We start from the raw sequence: 16,796 nt of genomic DNA, 5'->3' as shown, positions 1-16,796 counted from the left end.
TCAATGCTTCCCCAGGGTCTGATAAGTTCGAGTCGCCTGTTTCGCTCTCCTCGAGCTCCTGATCTGGATCTGAGATCTGCACCACGTCGTACCTCGACCGCTTCCTCCTCTCGCCTCACCCGAGTCACGGGTGCCCGACGTCGTCGGCGACTCGGTGGCGTCCCCAAAATTTGTTGGCCCCTTTCTATGGTCTTCATGCGGCGCACTGGAGACTGTCAAGTATGGCAGGTTCCGGGATGCATAGTATATCAGACCCCTTGGACACTCATCCTCTCTTCTTTGCTCTCGACATAGCGACTGAACAATCGACCAAACTGCCTTTCTCGGAGTCCCCCTTGACGCGAACGCTGTATACGCGTGCGCGGGCACATCAGAGCTTGGCTGTCGATCGATCCTCCCAAGTCCCCCATCCCACCCCGCTCGACTTGTCCATTCTGGGCTAAGCTGACCTGGCTGGCTGCTTTCCAGAAACTCAATGTTGTTGTTCTACTGTTACTACAGGCACGCAAAGCTAGGGAAGCCATAGCATGTCTCCCTTCGTTTCGCGGGAGCATCTACGCAATCGCAAGCTCGGGGCGCTCTGTCGTCCAAATGCTCGTCATATATCAACGCTTGACAGCACTCAAGAGATCGTTGGGTGTCGTTTGATGGGGGGCTGCGGACGCCGCCGGCACCACGCCGGACGTTTCTACGCGAGCATCCGAACAAAACGTCGACAGTGTATGTAGTATGTATATACACAATCTCACCGGTTGGCGAAACCGACTCGACGACTGCCGTCGCACATGCGCTCTGCCACGCTCCGTTACCTTGCATGTGCCGTCGCAAAAGCCTGAGCCGACTTCAAGCCTTCTCCTTTGGACGTCGCGGGTACACGAAACGCGCCATTAAGTCACTTTAGGTCGGACGTTACTTGCGTTCGGTACGTCTTCCATTCGGGCTGATTGCTGAAACCACTCATGCATGCATCTTCTGGGCTGGCCGCGGGCTGCGCTCCTGGACCTGTATGGGCTTCAGCGACACATGTCGCACACTGCTGCATCTAGTGACGGACATCTCCCGCAGACCATCGCTGACATTGTGATCCGTTGCAGGGGCATTGTGTCGACGCCGTACATCCTCCAACTGCGACGGTGGCGCACAGAACCCCGTAGGAGTCTTTTCCTCACAACACTCTAGTCACGCAAGCTCGGACCGCTGAGCCCCTCCCGATTCCCGTTGCCAGTACATACCATGGGCAGATAGTCCAAGTGAGTCCATGTGCGCGTCGGACGTCTCACCGGCATCTCGTATCTGTGCGCACTAGCAGCACGTCGTGCACAATCTTCCTTCTCGGCGCCGATATGGCGGGTGGACACAGTCGCCCTGCTCTCTCTTCTGGTAGATCCCTCGTGCAGATTGCGCGATTATCCGCTCCAGCGAGAATAGGCCTGTCTCAGCGGGAGGGTGCGGGGGGGGCAGTTCGCTCGTCCATCGGCCCAGTATTGCACCGCTCGCCCGCCGATCCACTCTCGCACCCTCGTCCCCAACGTGAACTGTCTAACGTATCGCACGGTTCTCGCACTTCCTCGGCTACCACAGCTAGTCTTCCAGGGCATCCGCCGATCTTCGTGCGACGTGTGCACGCACCGACCAACCTATTCCCGTCTCCCGCGCTCGAAACTCGTCCCCGTCCTACTGGCCCCCGAGCGGAGATATCGTTGGGACGAGCTGTTCGAGAAGCTCGAAGGCAGTGGGCGCAGATCAGGGCCAAGTACGAGCCCGAGAACACCGCTGCGGCTTCCCCGGGGATCCTGAGCACGGAGGGGCGGGATTCGTGGACGACGACGAGCTGATCACGGCACGTCCCTAGGTCTTGCGATTGAGATCTCATTCGTGAGCCAAGCAATGAACATGATAGCAAGGCGTCGCAAAGCGTTCATCTTGATCTGCAGATAGCCAGCACGCTCCTCTCCAACGACGGGTTTGTCCGGGAAGGCGCAGTTGAGAGCTATTTTGATGACCACCTGCGCGACAAGTTGCCACACTGTGCAAGCAATTTGTCTGTATCATGAAACCAACCTCATATCCTCACCTATTTTACAGCCTCTGCCATGAACTTCTACGTCTCATCCCCCGTTCAAGCTAGTCCGGTGAGAATGCCTTCCCTCCAGACGTCTTCAACGGCGATCTACGCCAGTGATACACGCGTTGCCAGCCAGGGTTCTGAGAGAGACCTAGGTGAACCATAAGGAATATAGCAGCACTGACGGCAACTTCAAGAAGTTTGGTAGTGGGCACAGCGGCTGAGCGAACGAGCGAGTTGATGATGGTCGAGAGCGATGTGACTCGGATGCCATAAGCGCCCATTGCGGCAATTTCTGGGCCGGGCTTCCGGTTGTCGGCCGCTCAGCACCCCATGCCATTGTCTCTGACATGCATCACACGGACATGCGATGGAGGTGAGTGTCTCAGATGTTGCGGACGTGTAGCGGAGGCCGCCATACATCGCTCCAGGGTATATTTTACGACTCCTACCGGGAGGAGCACGACGCGATAGGTACTTGAGCATCGTCATGCGTATATCGCTGCCATACAAGTTCGAGTCGTAGGTGCGCACATCCCCTTTGTTGGCGAGTCGTCGTGTCTGCCTTAGTATTGACGAGTGGTCTGTTTCAGTACAAACCAACCATCGTAGGGTCATGTTAACGTACCGTTTCAACACAAGTGATCAGGACAAGGTGCCCCCACAGATACCGGCCTTTCTCAGTGTCAAGTGTACTCTACAACGCCTTTGGTGCATGCTTAGTGCTCTCTGCTACAGAAAGAATCACGTAGCATGTCGCCCGACCTGCAACTAATGCGTTTCCTCTATCCCACTCTCGATCGTCAAGTTCTCATCTCCACGCTTGGCTTCTTCACCTTCTTTCACGACCTCTTTGGCAAGTGTTGTCCCCGTCTCCACATCCGATCCTGTATGCCATGTCAGCCTGCGCCGCAGGAAGAGCGCGACCCACGTGAGGGCGAGCAGCACGGGCACCTCGACGAGCGGCCCAATCGTCGCCGCAAGCGCCTGATCCGAGCCGACGCCGTACACCGCAATCGTCACTGCGATTGCGAGCTCCTGACAAATTTAATGGTAGACGGTCAGCGACGCTAGACACAGGTAAGGAATCTCGACAGGCGAGCGCCGAGAGGGAAATCAAGACTCACGAAGTCGTTCGAGGCTGCCGTGAAGCTCTGCACGACTGCCATCTCGTACGACCAATCTGCCCGTTTCTTCTTCTCCTTCTCATCCATACTCGCGCTTGTTTCGCGCACCATGGCGGAACGCGGCCGCGGCCGCGCACACCACCACACGAACGCGAACGTGGCGAACCACATGATGACAAAGTACAGCACGAGCGGAACGATGACGCGGAAGACGGGTCCGAGGTTGTGCACGATGTGGTGGCCCTGGTATGCGAACATGACGACGATTGTATAGAGAAGGCCGAGCAGTGCAAGCGGGCTGAAGTATGGGAGGAATGTCGATTCGAAGAAGCGGCGCGAGGTCAGGCGGAGCATCGTGAAGCGTGTCACGACGCCTGCTGCGAGCGGGATGCCGAGGTACTACAATTCACCGGCGCTGGTTAGCAACAGCAGGACGGGATATTTGAAGGCATATGATGTGGACGTACGATGAGCACCGGGATCGCGACGTCCCCGTACGACACGTGCAACGTCTTCTCCACTCCTCCGCCGCCCCCCAAGATAATCACGAACAAGAGAGCAAATGGCGCATACAGTACGATTTGCAGCATGCTGTTGAACACGACAAGGACGGCGCAGTACTCGCTGTCACCCCGCGCGAGCGCGTTCCAAACCATGACCATCGCGATGCACCGCGCGAGCCCGACCATGATCATGCCCGTGCGGTACGTGCGCAGGTCTGGCGGCGCAGCCCATGCAAGGGCGAGCATCAGGAACGGGGCAACGAACCAGTTGAGCGTGAGCGAGAGAAGGATGTGGGTCAGGGCGTGGCGGGTCGGCAAAAGGGCGGGGAGGGCTTCGTAGCGAACTTTGGTGAGGATGGGCCACATCATGACGATGAGGCCTATTGCGATTGCTAAGAGAAGTGGTGAGAGTCGTATCCGCGTTGTGTCACTCTGAGCTATGAGGACTTACGAGCAGAGACGGATTGAAATTGTGCGATGCTGAAGGCGGCCTGGACGCCAGGGAGGTAGTTGCCGATGAGGACGCCTACGACCATGCAGACGAGTATGGCTGGGGTGAGTAGACGGTCGAGGATACTGAGCTTGTTCAAAAGTGCTAGAAATGGTCAATATAGTGCTTGCGTTGTGCTGTTGGCTTTGAGCTACCTGCGGGGGCCCTGAACTCATCCTCGACGTTGACGTGCCCGTCGTTGACAGCTTCGACTTCACTGGCTGTTTGATCATTTTCTATAGGGGATGTGTTCATGAGGATATCTTTTTTTCTGTTCATATTTTTTGTGGTATTTGCGACGTTGGTGAGAATGAGGGAGATAGACAAGACAACACTCGCTAGGTCCCCAGCGCGTGGTAGTCTTCCCCATGCTCCGAAGACGCCGATTTTGAATGTGGACGTCAAATTCGGCAGAGCTGCACCTTCCCTTTTCGGGGCGTGACTTCATTCAAGGCGGCTCATAGACGCTCATGATCTGTGCACTCGAGCCATCGAGATCAGCTTATTGGTCGACTTGTTGAGGACGCCAAGATGGCATTGGCATCTTACTTCATGTCGCCTCTCATCGACTCGAACGATGTCCAAAGTTGCCGACGTGGTCATCTTCAAGGCTAGACGTAGGTATCGACCTCCCTCGCAGAATGAGACGGTTTTCTGACGTCAGCAAACGCTGGCCCCTATTGATATCTACTGGCAGACGAGCAGGGCATAGTATCGCAGGCTGCTTCGTCAGTCAGATTTATTTTCCTCAAGCAAGCAGACACTCGATGCTGATGTGACCATTGCAGCTTGAAGGCTTGTCGGCCCGATTGTCGGCTCATCTACGAGCTCTAGGCCTATTATTTTCAGCTGCATATGATCGCACCCGCGACCAACGGATGATTGTCCTTAGTTCATACCCTGACATAGTTCGTCCGCTCTCCTCTTAATCTCAACTTCTTGTAGACTTCGGGATTGCACAGAGAGGTTTACAGGTACATCGGTGTTTATTACGCTCCTCTATGGGACCCTGAATCCCCTAGATCACAGACTATTCACATCCTGATCGTAGGTTCATTGCGATTTGACTGCTTGCGATCAAATAAGCTCAATGAATCTGAGACTGTATAATACACGGGGATTTAACAGCACGAACAGCGCATGGCTCCGTGCCACACACAACCATATAATCAGCACGGTAAACCATCTGGGCAGATCATAATCTATATTTACCCAGGTAATGCAGAGCAACGCTTGAACAGTACCCGCGACCATGCTAGAGCTGTAACGGAAGGGTTCCGAATATGATGTTCCCGAAACAAACGCATAGACGTACTGCAGAATCACAATGTCAATACCCATCCTGGTCACCCCGCGACTACCTTTTAGTCTTTCTTCCCTTTGCATCCGTCTGCAATCCAGCAAGCTCCCTGCCAAGTGCCGAAACCTCCGTCTCCAGTGCCCGAAACACCGTCTCAGTACCCGCTGCACTGGTGTGCCACGAGATAGTGCGGGTATTCGGCACTCCGTACATGGACCTCTCCTGCTTGAAATCATTCGGCTCTGATGTCCCCGGGGCATCGTAGGTAGGCACATCCGGTAGCGTTGCAGGATAGTATAGATATCGATCCATGAGTGCTTCAGTCGAGGTGCCGGTGAGGGCGGAGGCCATAGGTGAGGATGGTCCAGCGCCGTCTTGGGCTCCATAGTCGCTCCTCTCTGATTCATGGTGTGGGTTGAATGGTGTTGGATTCGTGGTCGAGGAGAGATAGAGAGAGCGCCTCCGTAGAAGGAAATATACTCCTAGTGCTATCCCGATGAGGAGAAAAATACCTCCGAATACGGCTCCGACCACCGTATCGAGGGGCGCCCTTGAAGAGGGGGACATGGTGGTAGTGACGAATACTGTGGAGGCAGTAGTGGAGGAGGTAGAATACTTGGATGACTGGGTTTCGGATGCTGCTTTGTCCGCATCGGTCGTGTAGAGCAGGTAATCGAAGAGAATGAATGAGTGACTGTCGCCCTCGGCTGATATGACGATGGTGTGAGGAGCGAGTTCGAGTTCGGTGTTGGAGTACACAAGCTGGTTGTACAAGGTTACCCCGGAGTTGTTTGGCATATGGACGAAGCTTCCGACGACCGAGTCATCGATAGCGAACGTCATGTTGGAAGTTGTGACCGTCTCCCAGACCATGTTCGGGACGACATTGTATACGTAAACGGCAGTCCCTGTGAAGTTGACGACAACCTGGGCCGGTCCGTTCGCAGGGGTTGAGTCATGCCAGGTTTGATTATGTATCTTTAATACGTCGAGGATGCCTGGGGTCCAATGCGAAGTCGTCCAGTCGTCTTGCTCAGAAGAATTGCCAGAATGCCAAGCACCGATAGTTCCCGGAGGGTCTATGGGTAGATACTGGGGAATGATCCCGGTCGTTGGGTCCCCAAATGTATCATCAACAGTGACATTCACCAACACTGAAGTGGCAGCGGCGATAAAAAGCGAGAAAGTGAATAGAGCGAGCCGTATAGCAACTATTCAACCCGCCCATACATTCATCAATATGACGCACAGTGAAGCAGGAAGAGGGGCAATTACCAGTTGGGTGACCGGAACTCCTAGCGCCTGCTCCGAGTGCATCCATCTGTTCTTATGTGACACCGAAAGAGCCGTATGTGATGGTGGTTAAGGCTGAGTAGCTTGAATCGGTGGATGGGGTGGTTGAATCAGGGTAACGGGTGTACTGGCAGGCAAACTCTCCAGAACTTTAGGCTAGCTTTTAAGTCTGATATTTGGAGGGATGATTCGCACTCATGATATTGGAAATGGCAACGCTCAATTGCGACGTGTTTTTCGTGACGTCAACTGAGTTGCGATGCAACAGGTCTAGATGATCATGACTTTGCAGAATCAAATGGATTCTCAACGTTAATGAACTACGCTATACAGGGAACTGCTGGGCGCCATGTGACACTAATCAGTCCGTGCCGAACAATATCCTTGGTTATGCGCTCCGTCCACTGTACAATGACTGTTCAGCTTTCGAGCAAATATGGTTCATCCCTCACAAAGTCACCCTCAAAGATTCACCGAGCTAGTCAGAATGAAGAGCTCTGGCCTCAAGCCTACGTCTAGACCAGGGGTTCATGGGATGGCGACGCCGAGTTCAGTTTCTACTTTTCGCGCAGGACAGCAGGAGACGGAAATCAATTGTTCGCTATCAAGGGATAAAGGCAGGTTCACACCACGAATGACATCACACGTTGCGCAGAATCATTTCGCTGGTACATTTTGAGTTTCGCATTATCAGAAGAATATTGTCTAGCGTAAGTGCTGTACCGTTGTCCGTACTAGCCCCGCCCAACTCTTTCTTCAAGAACACTAGGCGGCGTACCATGAGATGCCTTCCATTACTGATTGGTGACAGCTCCAGGGTTTCCACCGCAACCATGCTGTAAACGCTTCGATTGGAAGACTCGGTGCCCTACAAGACAAGAGATTCCCTCAAAGACGACGAAAGCGGAAGATCTCATCCATAACTAACACACTTCCTTCCGATCCGATCGGAGCCCATCTGTCAATCACTCTCGCGGCTATACTCTTCTTACCACGAACACGTAATACCCAGCTTATTGCGAGGGAGCTTCCTTTCTCCGTCTCACCGCTGGCCATATACACCCCGCGGTCAGAACGTACCAAGCTATACTCAAGTCAACATTGCGTGCAAAACAAACCACGAATCGTGCAAATCCAGTCGTAGAGTGATCGACTGAAGCGTGGCAGTATATTTGCCTACCACCAGACATGATACATCAACGGGCGCGATCGTGTCCCAAGACGCGCGCTGGGACTCACTTGGATTTCTACTCCTGCTCTAGTATGCTGTTCCCTTAGAGCTGTCGCTACAGTCCTGTCTATTGCAAATGTGGTCTATACTTGTAGCGACCATGTGCTTTAATCCTACATTGAATCTAGCCCACTCTGGAGTATGGACCTATGCTGGCTTTACGAACGTCATGCGATGTCGCTTTCGGACAGGTAATCATATGTATAGGTTCGTCGCTATTGAGCGATGAGATTCTGATATCATGACAGTGCCGGGCGGGAACCATAGAGTCCCTGATGCTCTTCTCCCGAGCTATAAGGTTCAACTCGCTTCGTTGCGGTCCTTGGCATATAGTGCTCATCGTACGAGTCTCTCGTGCGAATCTCACTGTACGGACCCCTGCACGATCCAAGCCGCTGAGCTCCGATAAAGACCCTACACGACTCCTCCAAGAACGAAGAGGGGAGAATGGGTGGACGAGCAGTTGGGTCTGATTATCCAAATGGTACGCCCATACAGAATTCCTCACTATGCGGTATGCTGATGATCGGACGGTGCGGGTCGCCAAGTTGCCATACGGCCTGCCATATTCCCTCTTTCTCTTCTCGTGACTGGGGCCACCTCCCTCCTGGTGAACATAACCGTCGATGACACCTTTGGCGATCCCACAACCGGAGTAATTCCCCAATATCTACCAAACGATCCTCCTGGGGTATGGCATGCCGGTAATGCTACAGAGACAGACCACTGGAGAACCTCCCATTGGACTGCAGGCGTACTCGATGTATTCGAGATACGTAATCAAACCTGGCATGACTCAACACCAGCGAACGGACCGGCCCAGGTTGTCTTCAGCTTCACAGGGACTGCCGTCTACATTTATAATGTCGTCCCGAACATGGTCTTCGAGACAGTCACAACTTCCAACATGACGTTCGCCATCGATGACTCGGTTGTCGGAAGCTTCGTCCACACGCCAGACCAATCGGGGGTAACATTGTACAATCAGCTTGTGTACTCCAACACCACACTCGAACTCACTCCTCACACGATCGTCATCTCCGCCGACGGCGATAATCACTCCAACATTCTTTTCGATTACCTGATTTACACTACCGAGAGTAGCGACATAACTTCCTCGTCATCTCCGACCTCGTCTTCCACTACCTCTACAGCTGGCTCAACGCTATTCGTCACTACCACAGTGTCGCCCTCGCAGAAAGTACCTCTCGGCGCAGTGCTCGGAGCTGTAATTGGCGGCGTCGTGTTCCTCCTCGCCACATTGAGCGGAGCCTATTTCCTCTTCCGGAGGCACTACCAACTTCATTCTTCATTAACATCAGCTCGTGCAAATCCCGCAGGGACCAGCGGCAGCGATAGAGCCGAAAGGGGGGCCGATTCACGATCCTCCTCCATGACCGCGTTCGCTACAGCCCCAGCTAGAGCACTTATGCCGCAGTCTACAAACTCGCCACTGTCGCAAGGGGATCTCCTCCCTGCTTCTTCCGAGCCTTCTCCAAAGCCGTCAAAGCGGCTCGCGGCCATAAGCCGCAGAATCCAGACGCTACAGCGGGAGATGTCCGTACTCTCAGCGTCGAGCCCCTCCATCAGGTCAGGCAACACCGGAGAAGGTACTGTGACGGTGGTTCGTGCGCTGGAGACGGAGATTGCAGCATTGCGCCGCGAGCTTGCGGGTTTCGGCTTGCGGCTGCATGGAGATTGGACGACTACGGAGGCTCCGCCCGGGTACCGGGAATAGCTGCAGTAGAATCGCCACTGTGAGTTCATGAGTCACTTCAGGAGATGCCCGAGTCTGAAAGCTAAGGCCACAGCGGCAGTACCATCGCATATGCCAGAAACACGAACAAGGCGGCGCTTGCTTTATTTACCCGGACCTTGATCGTTCATAGCATGAGCTATGACAGCGTTGTCGAGTTAGTTCCTTGTGTAATTACCCATACCTGCGCCTCTATCCCTTCCGACGATGATTCCCATCCCGCAGGTTGCTTTACCTGCGCGTACGGTCTGGCTTGGTAGTTGCTTTAGGTCGGGGTCCTCGGATGCTTCTGTTTTTCGGGCATCCCTGTTGCGCTCGCAGGGAAACGAGGTGCGTCACAGGAACTCGAGACGCGGCTGCCGGTGGTGTCTCTAGAGAATCATGCTTGGACCCCCGCAGGGACTTCGGAATGCTGCGACTGCGACATCCACGTCGGTACGTCCGGGGACCATCGTTTGTAACTTAAGTTCTTAGCTGAAGCGTTACCGTGGTCCTAGGTGATTGTTGAACACCGCACAAGTTCTCTTCGTCCGTTTTCACGATCACACATTGCGTCGACTGTGGCAGGAGTCAGGTACATCTGCTAACGAAATGAGAGTAAGACGTGTGGTCGTGCAGGTGCCAGACGTCGAGTCAGTGTCAGAGGAGATAATGTGTATATGTTGTACTCCCCGGCATACCCAAGCAATCTTGGACCACTCACATCTGTCCTATTTGGCCGCTACGGTCTGCGTGACTTGGTAGAGAGAATTCGGAATGCTGAGCGAGCCCATCATGCATGCCGCAGCGTTCGAACTTCGAAACCGCGCGCTCGCGGTTGGCGGCAACGTGCGCTTGTCCTTTTCTCACGATGCGCTGAGCTCATCGCGTTCCCCAGGGCCCAATCGCCCTCTCCTCACTCGCTCGCCCCGGATGCTGCTCAACGCCTTAAGACCCACCGTCTCTGCCATCCTCGCAGCTCCGGTAATCTTGGAGCTTCCTCTCATCCATGGCCGCTAACGACTCTGCACGCCTCTACGCCGCCGAAACGCAGGTCGCAATCGCCGCGGTGCGAAGGGCGTGCGTCCTCACCGCGTCGGTCTTCAACAAGCTTGTCAAGCAGGAGACTCTGACGAAGGACGATAAGAGCCCGGTCACAGGTGCGCCTTTCCTTACTATTTGCGCGATGGAGACAGATGGTATTCGCAGTGGGCGACTTCTCCGCGCAGGCGGTCATCAACACAATCCTCGGCCGTACATTCCCGGACGACCCTATCGTTGGGGAGGAGGATGCTGCCGATCTTCGTGTAGATTCTGGGAAGGCGCTGCGCGATCGCATCGTCCAGCTCGCGAACGAGACTTTGACGGCGGAGCTCCGGCCTGGAGAGAAGGAGGAATGGGGATTGGGGCCGAACCATGCGCGGACAGCTGACCAGTTGTTGGACGCGATTGACCGCGGAAACTACGATGGTGGTCCAACAGGACGTGAGTGATGCATCCCATCTGTTTTCTCGCTTGCACGACAGAGTCAGGCATGCTCGGAAACATCTCGCACGCGCGACTGTGCAGACAACAGCGTGCTGTGGATGGTCTTCCAATTTTCACGATACCCTGCGCCTTCTCGACGTCGCCCCTAAAGCTATCCCACAGGAATTTGGACCCTCGATCCTATCGACGGCACAAAGGGCTTCCTCCGCGGTGAGCAATATGCCGTCTGCCTCGCGCTCCTCGTCGACGCCCGCGTCGAGCTCGGCGTCATAGGCTGCCCGAATCTCCCTGTGACGGCCTCGAACCCCTTCAGTACGCGTGGCTGCATCTTCTTCGCGGTGCGCGGGCAGGGCGCATACCAACTCCCGCTTGACAACGCTTTCGGTGGGGAGCGGACGAAGTTGGCGATTCCGTCGTCCACCCCAGAGACACTGAACTTCCTAGAGAGCGTAGAGAAGGCACACTCGAAGCTGAGCTTCAACGAGCGCGTCGGCGAGATTCTGGGCGTGACGCGGGCACCGACGAGGATGGACAGCCAAGCCAAATATTGTGCGCTTGCAAGGGGCGACGGAGGTGTGTATCTGCGGATGCCGGTCGGGTCGGGGTACAAGGAGAAGATCTGGGTGCGTGTCCTCGCCGAGCGCTGCCTTCCAGTGCTGAGAATTGCTGTCATCCGCAGGATCACGCAGCCGGGTCGATACTTATCGAAGAAGCAGGCGGCGTCATCTCGGATGGGCGGGGGGAGCCCCTCGATTTCGGCCTCGGGCGGTTGCTGGGCGAGAACTACGGGATCGTGGCGTCTGGGAAGGATGTCCACGAGAAGGTGATCGCTGCTATCAAGCAAGCGAAGGCGGAGGAGGAGGCGCAGAGCCGGTCGTAGGATTGTCTCTGTAATCTCGCACACCAGGTGAGGTGCTCGTTCCCGTGCGCGGTCTACCTGACCACAATACATTCGTGCAGTGGCGCCTTAAATGGACATAGATATGGATGAAACTTCGTGCCAGTTGACGTAGTAAAGAGGAGCAGGTACTGAGACTGGAGTATTCGAGGATTATGATGCAAGGCAGATTCTAGTCAATTGTCAAGCCAGACCGTACGTATAGGGCAAGCGACCTGCGGGAAGGGAGAGATGGTCGGAACCCAAGCGAGAGGGAAACAGGTATGGGTACACAAGGAACCAACTCGGCAACGCTGTCAATGTTCATGCTATGAACGATCAAGGTCAGGGTATATGAAGCAAGCGTCGCCGTGTTCGTGTTTCTGGCATATGCGATGATGCTGCCGCTATGGCCCAAGCTTGCAGACTCGGGCATCTCCTGGAATGACCCATGGACTCACAGTTTCGCGACACCGTTGCGGCTATTCCTGGTACCCTGGCGGCGCTTCTGTAGTCCTCCGGTCTCCATGCAGCTGCGAGCTGAAACCTGCAAGCTCGCGGCGCAGTGCTGCAACCTCCGTCTCCAGCGCACGAACCACCGTCTCGGTGCCTTCTCCGGTGTCCCCAGACCTGATGGAGGGACTGGACGCTGAGAGCATGGATAACTCCCGTTGTAGAGTCTGGATTCTCCGGCTTATGACCACTTGCCGCTTTGACGGCTCGGGAGAAGCGAAGGAGGAAGCCCCCTGCGACACGGGAGAGTCTGTAGACTGCGTCTGCGTCATAAGTGCCCCGGCTGGGGCCGTTGCGAATGCGATCGTAGAAGATTGTGAGTCGGCGCCGTCCTCGGTCCTATCGCTGCCATTTGTCCTTGTGGGGTATGCACGAGCTGATGTTGATGAAGAGTGAGGTTTGGAGTGCCTCCGGAGGAGGAAGTAGGCCCCGATCAATGTGGCGAGGAGGAGCACGACACCGCCAAATACGGCCCCGAGCACTGCGCCGAGAGGTACTCTTGATGAGGGCGACACTGTGGTAGTGACAAATACCGTCGAACTGGCTGTAGAGCTACTGGAGGACGAGGTCTGAGAGGATGAGCGCGAGGGAGTTTCGTCGCTACTCTCGGTAGTGTAGATCAGGTAATCGAATAGAATGAAAGAGTGGTTTTCGCCTTCTGCGGAGATGACGATGGTGTGCGTAGCGGGTTCGAGTTCGGTATTGGAGTACACTAGCTGGTTGTACAGGATCTCCCCGGACGGGTCGGGCGAATGAGTGAAGTTGCCGAGGACCGAGCCATCGATAGCGAACGTCATGTTGGAAGTTGTGACCGTCTCGAAGACCATGTTCGGGACGACATCATATACGTAGACGGCAGTCCCTGTGAAGCTAACGACAACCTGGGCCGGTCCGTTTGCCGGGGTAGAGGCATGCCAGGTTTGGTTATATATTTTGAAGAGATCGAGGACGCCTGGGGTCCAATGAGAGGTCGACCAGTCGTCTGTCTCCGTGGAGTTACCGGCATGCCATGCCCCGATAGTTCCCGGAGGATCGTTTGGAAGATATTGGGGAATGGCTCCTGTTGTTGGGTCGCCAAAGGTGTCATCGACAGTAACGTTCACCAAGAGGGACGTGGCCCTGGTGAAGAGAAGGGAAAGAGGGAATATAACAGGCCATATTGCAACTTGGCGACGCGCACCGTCCGATTATTAGCATAGCGCTCAGTGAGGTATTTCTAGATGGGCGTACCAACTAGATGATTGAAGCCTCCTGATAGTCTACTCATTCTTTCCTTTTTGCTTCTGGTTGGGGCTCAGTGGCTTGGATTGAGGAGGGGACTGTACAGGGGGACTCGCACGAGGGACTCGTTTGAGGAGCACTATATGCCGAGATGAACCGGGATCGTATGGCTCGGGAGCAGAAAAGCTACCTTTGCCATATTTCCGAGAACTGTCATATTATCCAAACCTCAATGATGACGATCTGTCTATACATACGATAACCTGTGCGAAAACAACATCGCATGACGTTTTTGAAGCCAGTATAGGTTCATACCCCAGAGTGAGCTAGATCCAAGTTGGAACTGAAGGCACATGGTCGCTACAGGCATAGAGCACGTTCGCGATGATAGTATCGCTATTTGTGCTTAACGATGACAGGCCTGTAGTGACAGCTCTTAGGGAACGACATGGACAGCATGCGGGCATACTGCCACGCCCAGGTCGATCATTCGGTGACTGAGTTCGCAGGCCTCCGTCATTTGAACTGCGTCCGTTGTACGCGATGTTGACTCGAGTACACCTTAGCACGTGCTGACCACGGGGTGTTTTTGCAACTAGAAGGCGTAAGAGTACTGCTTTTCATAGCAGAGAGTGATTGACAGATGGGTTCGGATCACATTCGATGGAAGCGTATTGGTCGTGGAGAACATCTTCCATGTTTGTCGTCAGCGAAAGCATCTCTTGTCTTGTAGAGCACTGAGCGCTCCGGTTGTAGCGTCCATCGCATGGTTACAGTGGCAACTATCAAACTTCAACAATCGGTAGCGGAGGGTATTGTGAGGTACGCCACCTGGTGCTCGTAAACCAAGAGCAGGGCGGAGCTAGGGCGCATGATGGTACGGCAATCACGCCAGATAAGATCCGGATCATGCAAGGATAAAATTAGATCATAGAATGCATGTTGCGCGAGGTGTCATGGTACTCGAGGTGTGAGCCCGTGTCTGCATCTCCTCTTTAGACCTCTATCGCAAAAATATACCACCCTGCTGTCCTGCGCGCATATTAGGAACTGACCTTGTCATCGCCGTCCCATAAGTCCCTGGTTGAGACGTAGGCTGTAGGCCAGGGCTTGTCATTCTGACTATCTTGGCGAATCTTTGAGAATGATTTTGTGACAGATGAGCCATTTTTTCTCAAAAGCCGAACAGCCACCGTAGCGTCGACGGAGGTCAATTGAATCAAAGTTATGGTTCGGGGTGGACTGATTAGAAAACGGCGCCCAGCGGTTCCCTGTACAGTGTAGTTCACGAAGTTGGGCGTCCATTTGATTCTGCAACGCCATGATCATCTAGACCTGTTGCACCCCAGCTCAGTTGACGTCGCTAGAAACACGTCACAATTGACCGTTGCCGTTGCTGAATTCACGAGTACGAATCATCCCGCCGACTATCAGACTTAAAAAGCTAGGCTATTCTGGAGAGTTTGCGTATCAATACACCCGTTCCCCTGATTCAAGCTACTCAGCCTCATCCGCCATCACATACGGCTCTTTCGTTGACACAGAAGAACAGATGGATGTACTCGGAGCAGGCTCTAGGAGTTCCGATCACCCAACTGGTAATATCCGCTTTTCCTGCTTCACTGTGCGTTGTATTGATGAATGTATGGGGCGGGTTGACTAGTTGCGATACGGCTCGCTCTATTCACTTTCTCGCTTTTCATCGTTACTGGCACTTCACTCTTGGTGAATGTTACTGTCGATGATACTTTCGGGGACCCAACGACCGGATTCATCCCCCAGTATCTACCCGACGAACATTCGGGAACTATCGGGGCTTGGCATTCTGGCAATTCTTCTGAGACGGACGACTGGTCGACCTCCCATTGGACCCCAGGCGTCCTCGATGTCTTCGAGATATATAATCAAACCTGGCACGACTCAACTCCACAAAATGGGCCCGCCCAGGTTGTCGTCAACTTCACAGGGACTGCGGTCTATGTGTACAATGTTGTCCCGAACACTGTCACCAAGACCACGACAAAGACAAACATGACTTTCTCTATCGATGGCAAAGTGCTCGACAACTTCACACACCCTCCCGATGAAACCGGAATCATTCTGTATAATCAGCTAGTATTCTCCATCACCGAACTGCCACCCAGCCCTCACACACTCGTCATCTCCGCTGAAGGTGAAGGCCAATCGTTCATTTGCTTCGATTACCTGCTCTACACGACCGATGCGGACAAAGCAGCATCCGAAACTCAGTCGTCCAAGTACTCTACCTCCTCCACTACTACCTCCACAGTATTCGTCACTACCACCATGTCCCCCTCTTCAAGGGCGCCCCTCGATACGGTGCTCGGAGCGGTATTCGGAGGTGTTATGGTCCTCATCGGGATAGCACTAGGAGTGTATTTCCTCCTACGCAGGCGCTCTCGCTATCTCTTCTCGATCACGAATCCAACACCATTCAACCCACACCATGAATCAGAGCGGAGCGACTATGGAGCCCAAGACGGCGCTAGACCATCCTCACCTATGACATCCGCCCTCACCGGCACCTCGACTGAAGCACTCATGAATCGATGTATACACTATCCTGCAACGCGACCGGATGTGCCTACCTCCGATGCTCCGGGGACATCAGAGTGGAAGGGTTCTCAGCAGGAGAGCTCCATGTACGGAGTGCCGAAGGCCCGCACTATCTCCTGGGACGCTAGCGCAGCGGGTACTGAGACGGTATTTGGGGCACTGGAGACGGAGGTTGCTGCACTTGGCAGGGAGCTTTCAGGATTTCAGATGGATGCGAAGGGGGAAACGACTACAAGGTAGTCGCGGGGGAACCAGGATGGGAATTGACATTGTCGTTCTGCAGTACGTCTATGCATTTGTTTCGGGAACACCACATTCTGAACACTTCAATCATAGCTCTAGCGTGATCGCAAGTACTTGTCAAGCGTTACTCTGC

At 54.3% G+C, this 16,796-nt stretch overlaps 6 protein-coding genes across 6 annotated transcripts; 3 read left to right on the top strand and 3 right to left on the bottom strand.

Moving 5' to 3' along the window:
- Positions 1-2,836: 2,836 nt before the first annotated feature.
- Positions 2,837-4,464, bottom strand: DICSQDRAFT_128276 (arsenical-resistance protein; the record flags this gene model as incomplete). Its single annotated transcript, XM_007367727.1, has 5 exons — positions 2,837-3,103; positions 3,193-3,591; positions 3,660-4,087; positions 4,147-4,290; positions 4,341-4,464. The coding sequence occupies 5 exons, from the start codon at positions 4,462-4,464 to the stop codon at positions 2,837-2,839; spliced, it is 1,362 nt and encodes a 453-aa protein (XP_007367789.1).
- A 1,678-nt stretch (positions 4,465-6,142) lies between these two features.
- Positions 6,143-6,685, bottom strand: DICSQDRAFT_39311 (uncharacterized protein; the record flags this gene model as incomplete). The annotated part of the gene is made up of 1 exon (XM_007367726.1): positions 6,143-6,685. A coding segment is annotated over one exon (543 nt), but the record flags the coding sequence as incomplete, so codon positions are not given.
- Positions 6,686-8,619: 1,934 nt separating this feature from the next.
- Positions 8,620-9,102, top strand: DICSQDRAFT_12800 (uncharacterized protein; the record flags this gene model as incomplete). Its single annotated transcript, XM_007367725.1, has 1 exon — positions 8,620-9,102. A coding segment is annotated over one exon (483 nt), but the record flags the coding sequence as incomplete, so codon positions are not given.
- Positions 9,103-10,699: 1,597 nt separating this feature from the next.
- On the top strand, positions 10,700-12,292 carry DICSQDRAFT_108800 (3(2),5-bisphosphate nucleotidase HAL2). The gene is made up of 5 exons (XM_007367724.1): positions 10,700-10,904; positions 10,954-11,229; positions 11,395-11,855; positions 11,912-12,139; positions 12,193-12,292. The coding sequence occupies exons 1-4, from the start codon at positions 10,754-10,756 to the stop codon at positions 12,110-12,112; spliced, it is 1,089 nt and encodes a 362-aa protein (XP_007367786.1). The 5' UTR covers positions 10,700-10,753; the 3' UTR covers positions 12,113-12,139; positions 12,193-12,292.
- A 299-nt stretch (positions 12,293-12,591) lies between these two features.
- On the bottom strand, positions 12,592-13,889 carry DICSQDRAFT_128273 (uncharacterized protein; the record flags this gene model as incomplete). Its single annotated transcript, XM_007367723.1, has 2 exons — positions 12,592-13,787; positions 13,853-13,889. 2 exons carry the CDS (start codon positions 13,887-13,889, stop codon positions 12,592-12,594), a joined length of 1,233 nt encoding a protein of 410 aa, XP_007367785.1.
- A 1,506-nt stretch (positions 13,890-15,395) lies between these two features.
- On the top strand, positions 15,396-16,660 carry DICSQDRAFT_128272 (uncharacterized protein; the record flags this gene model as incomplete). The annotated part of the gene is made up of 2 exons (XM_007367722.1): positions 15,396-15,441; positions 15,507-16,660. The coding sequence occupies 2 exons, from the start codon at positions 15,396-15,398 to the stop codon at positions 16,658-16,660; spliced, it is 1,200 nt and encodes a 399-aa protein (XP_007367784.1).
- Between the last annotated feature and the right edge of the window lie 136 nt (positions 16,661-16,796).

This window comes from Dichomitus squalens (genome assembly GCF_000275845.1).
Source record: "Dichomitus squalens LYAD-421 SS1 unplaced genomic scaffold DICSQscaffold_28, whole genome shotgun sequence".
In the NCBI taxonomy this organism is placed as follows: domain Eukaryota; kingdom Fungi; phylum Basidiomycota; class Agaricomycetes; order Polyporales; family Polyporaceae; genus Dichomitus; species Dichomitus squalens.
The sequence above is the reverse complement of the archived record's forward strand: the minus strand, read 5'-3'. Positions and strand labels throughout refer to the sequence as shown.

What these genes read in the sequence shown, in the direction of transcription:
- DICSQDRAFT_108800 (XM_007367724.1), top strand. Translation starts at nt 10,754, where the DNA reads ATGGCCGCTAACGACTCTGCACGCCTCTACGCCGCCGAAACGCAGGTC. An exon ending in CGATAAGAGCCCGGTCACAG is followed by an intron (nt 10,905 to 10,953) that starts GTGCGCCTTTCC and finishes TGGTATTCGCAG; the next exon opens with TGGGCGACTTCTCCGCGCAG. An exon ending in GGTACAAGGAGAAGATCTGG is followed by an intron (nt 11,856 to 11,911) that starts GTGCGTGTCCTC and finishes TGTCATCCGCAG; the next exon opens with GATCACGCAGCCGGGTCGAT.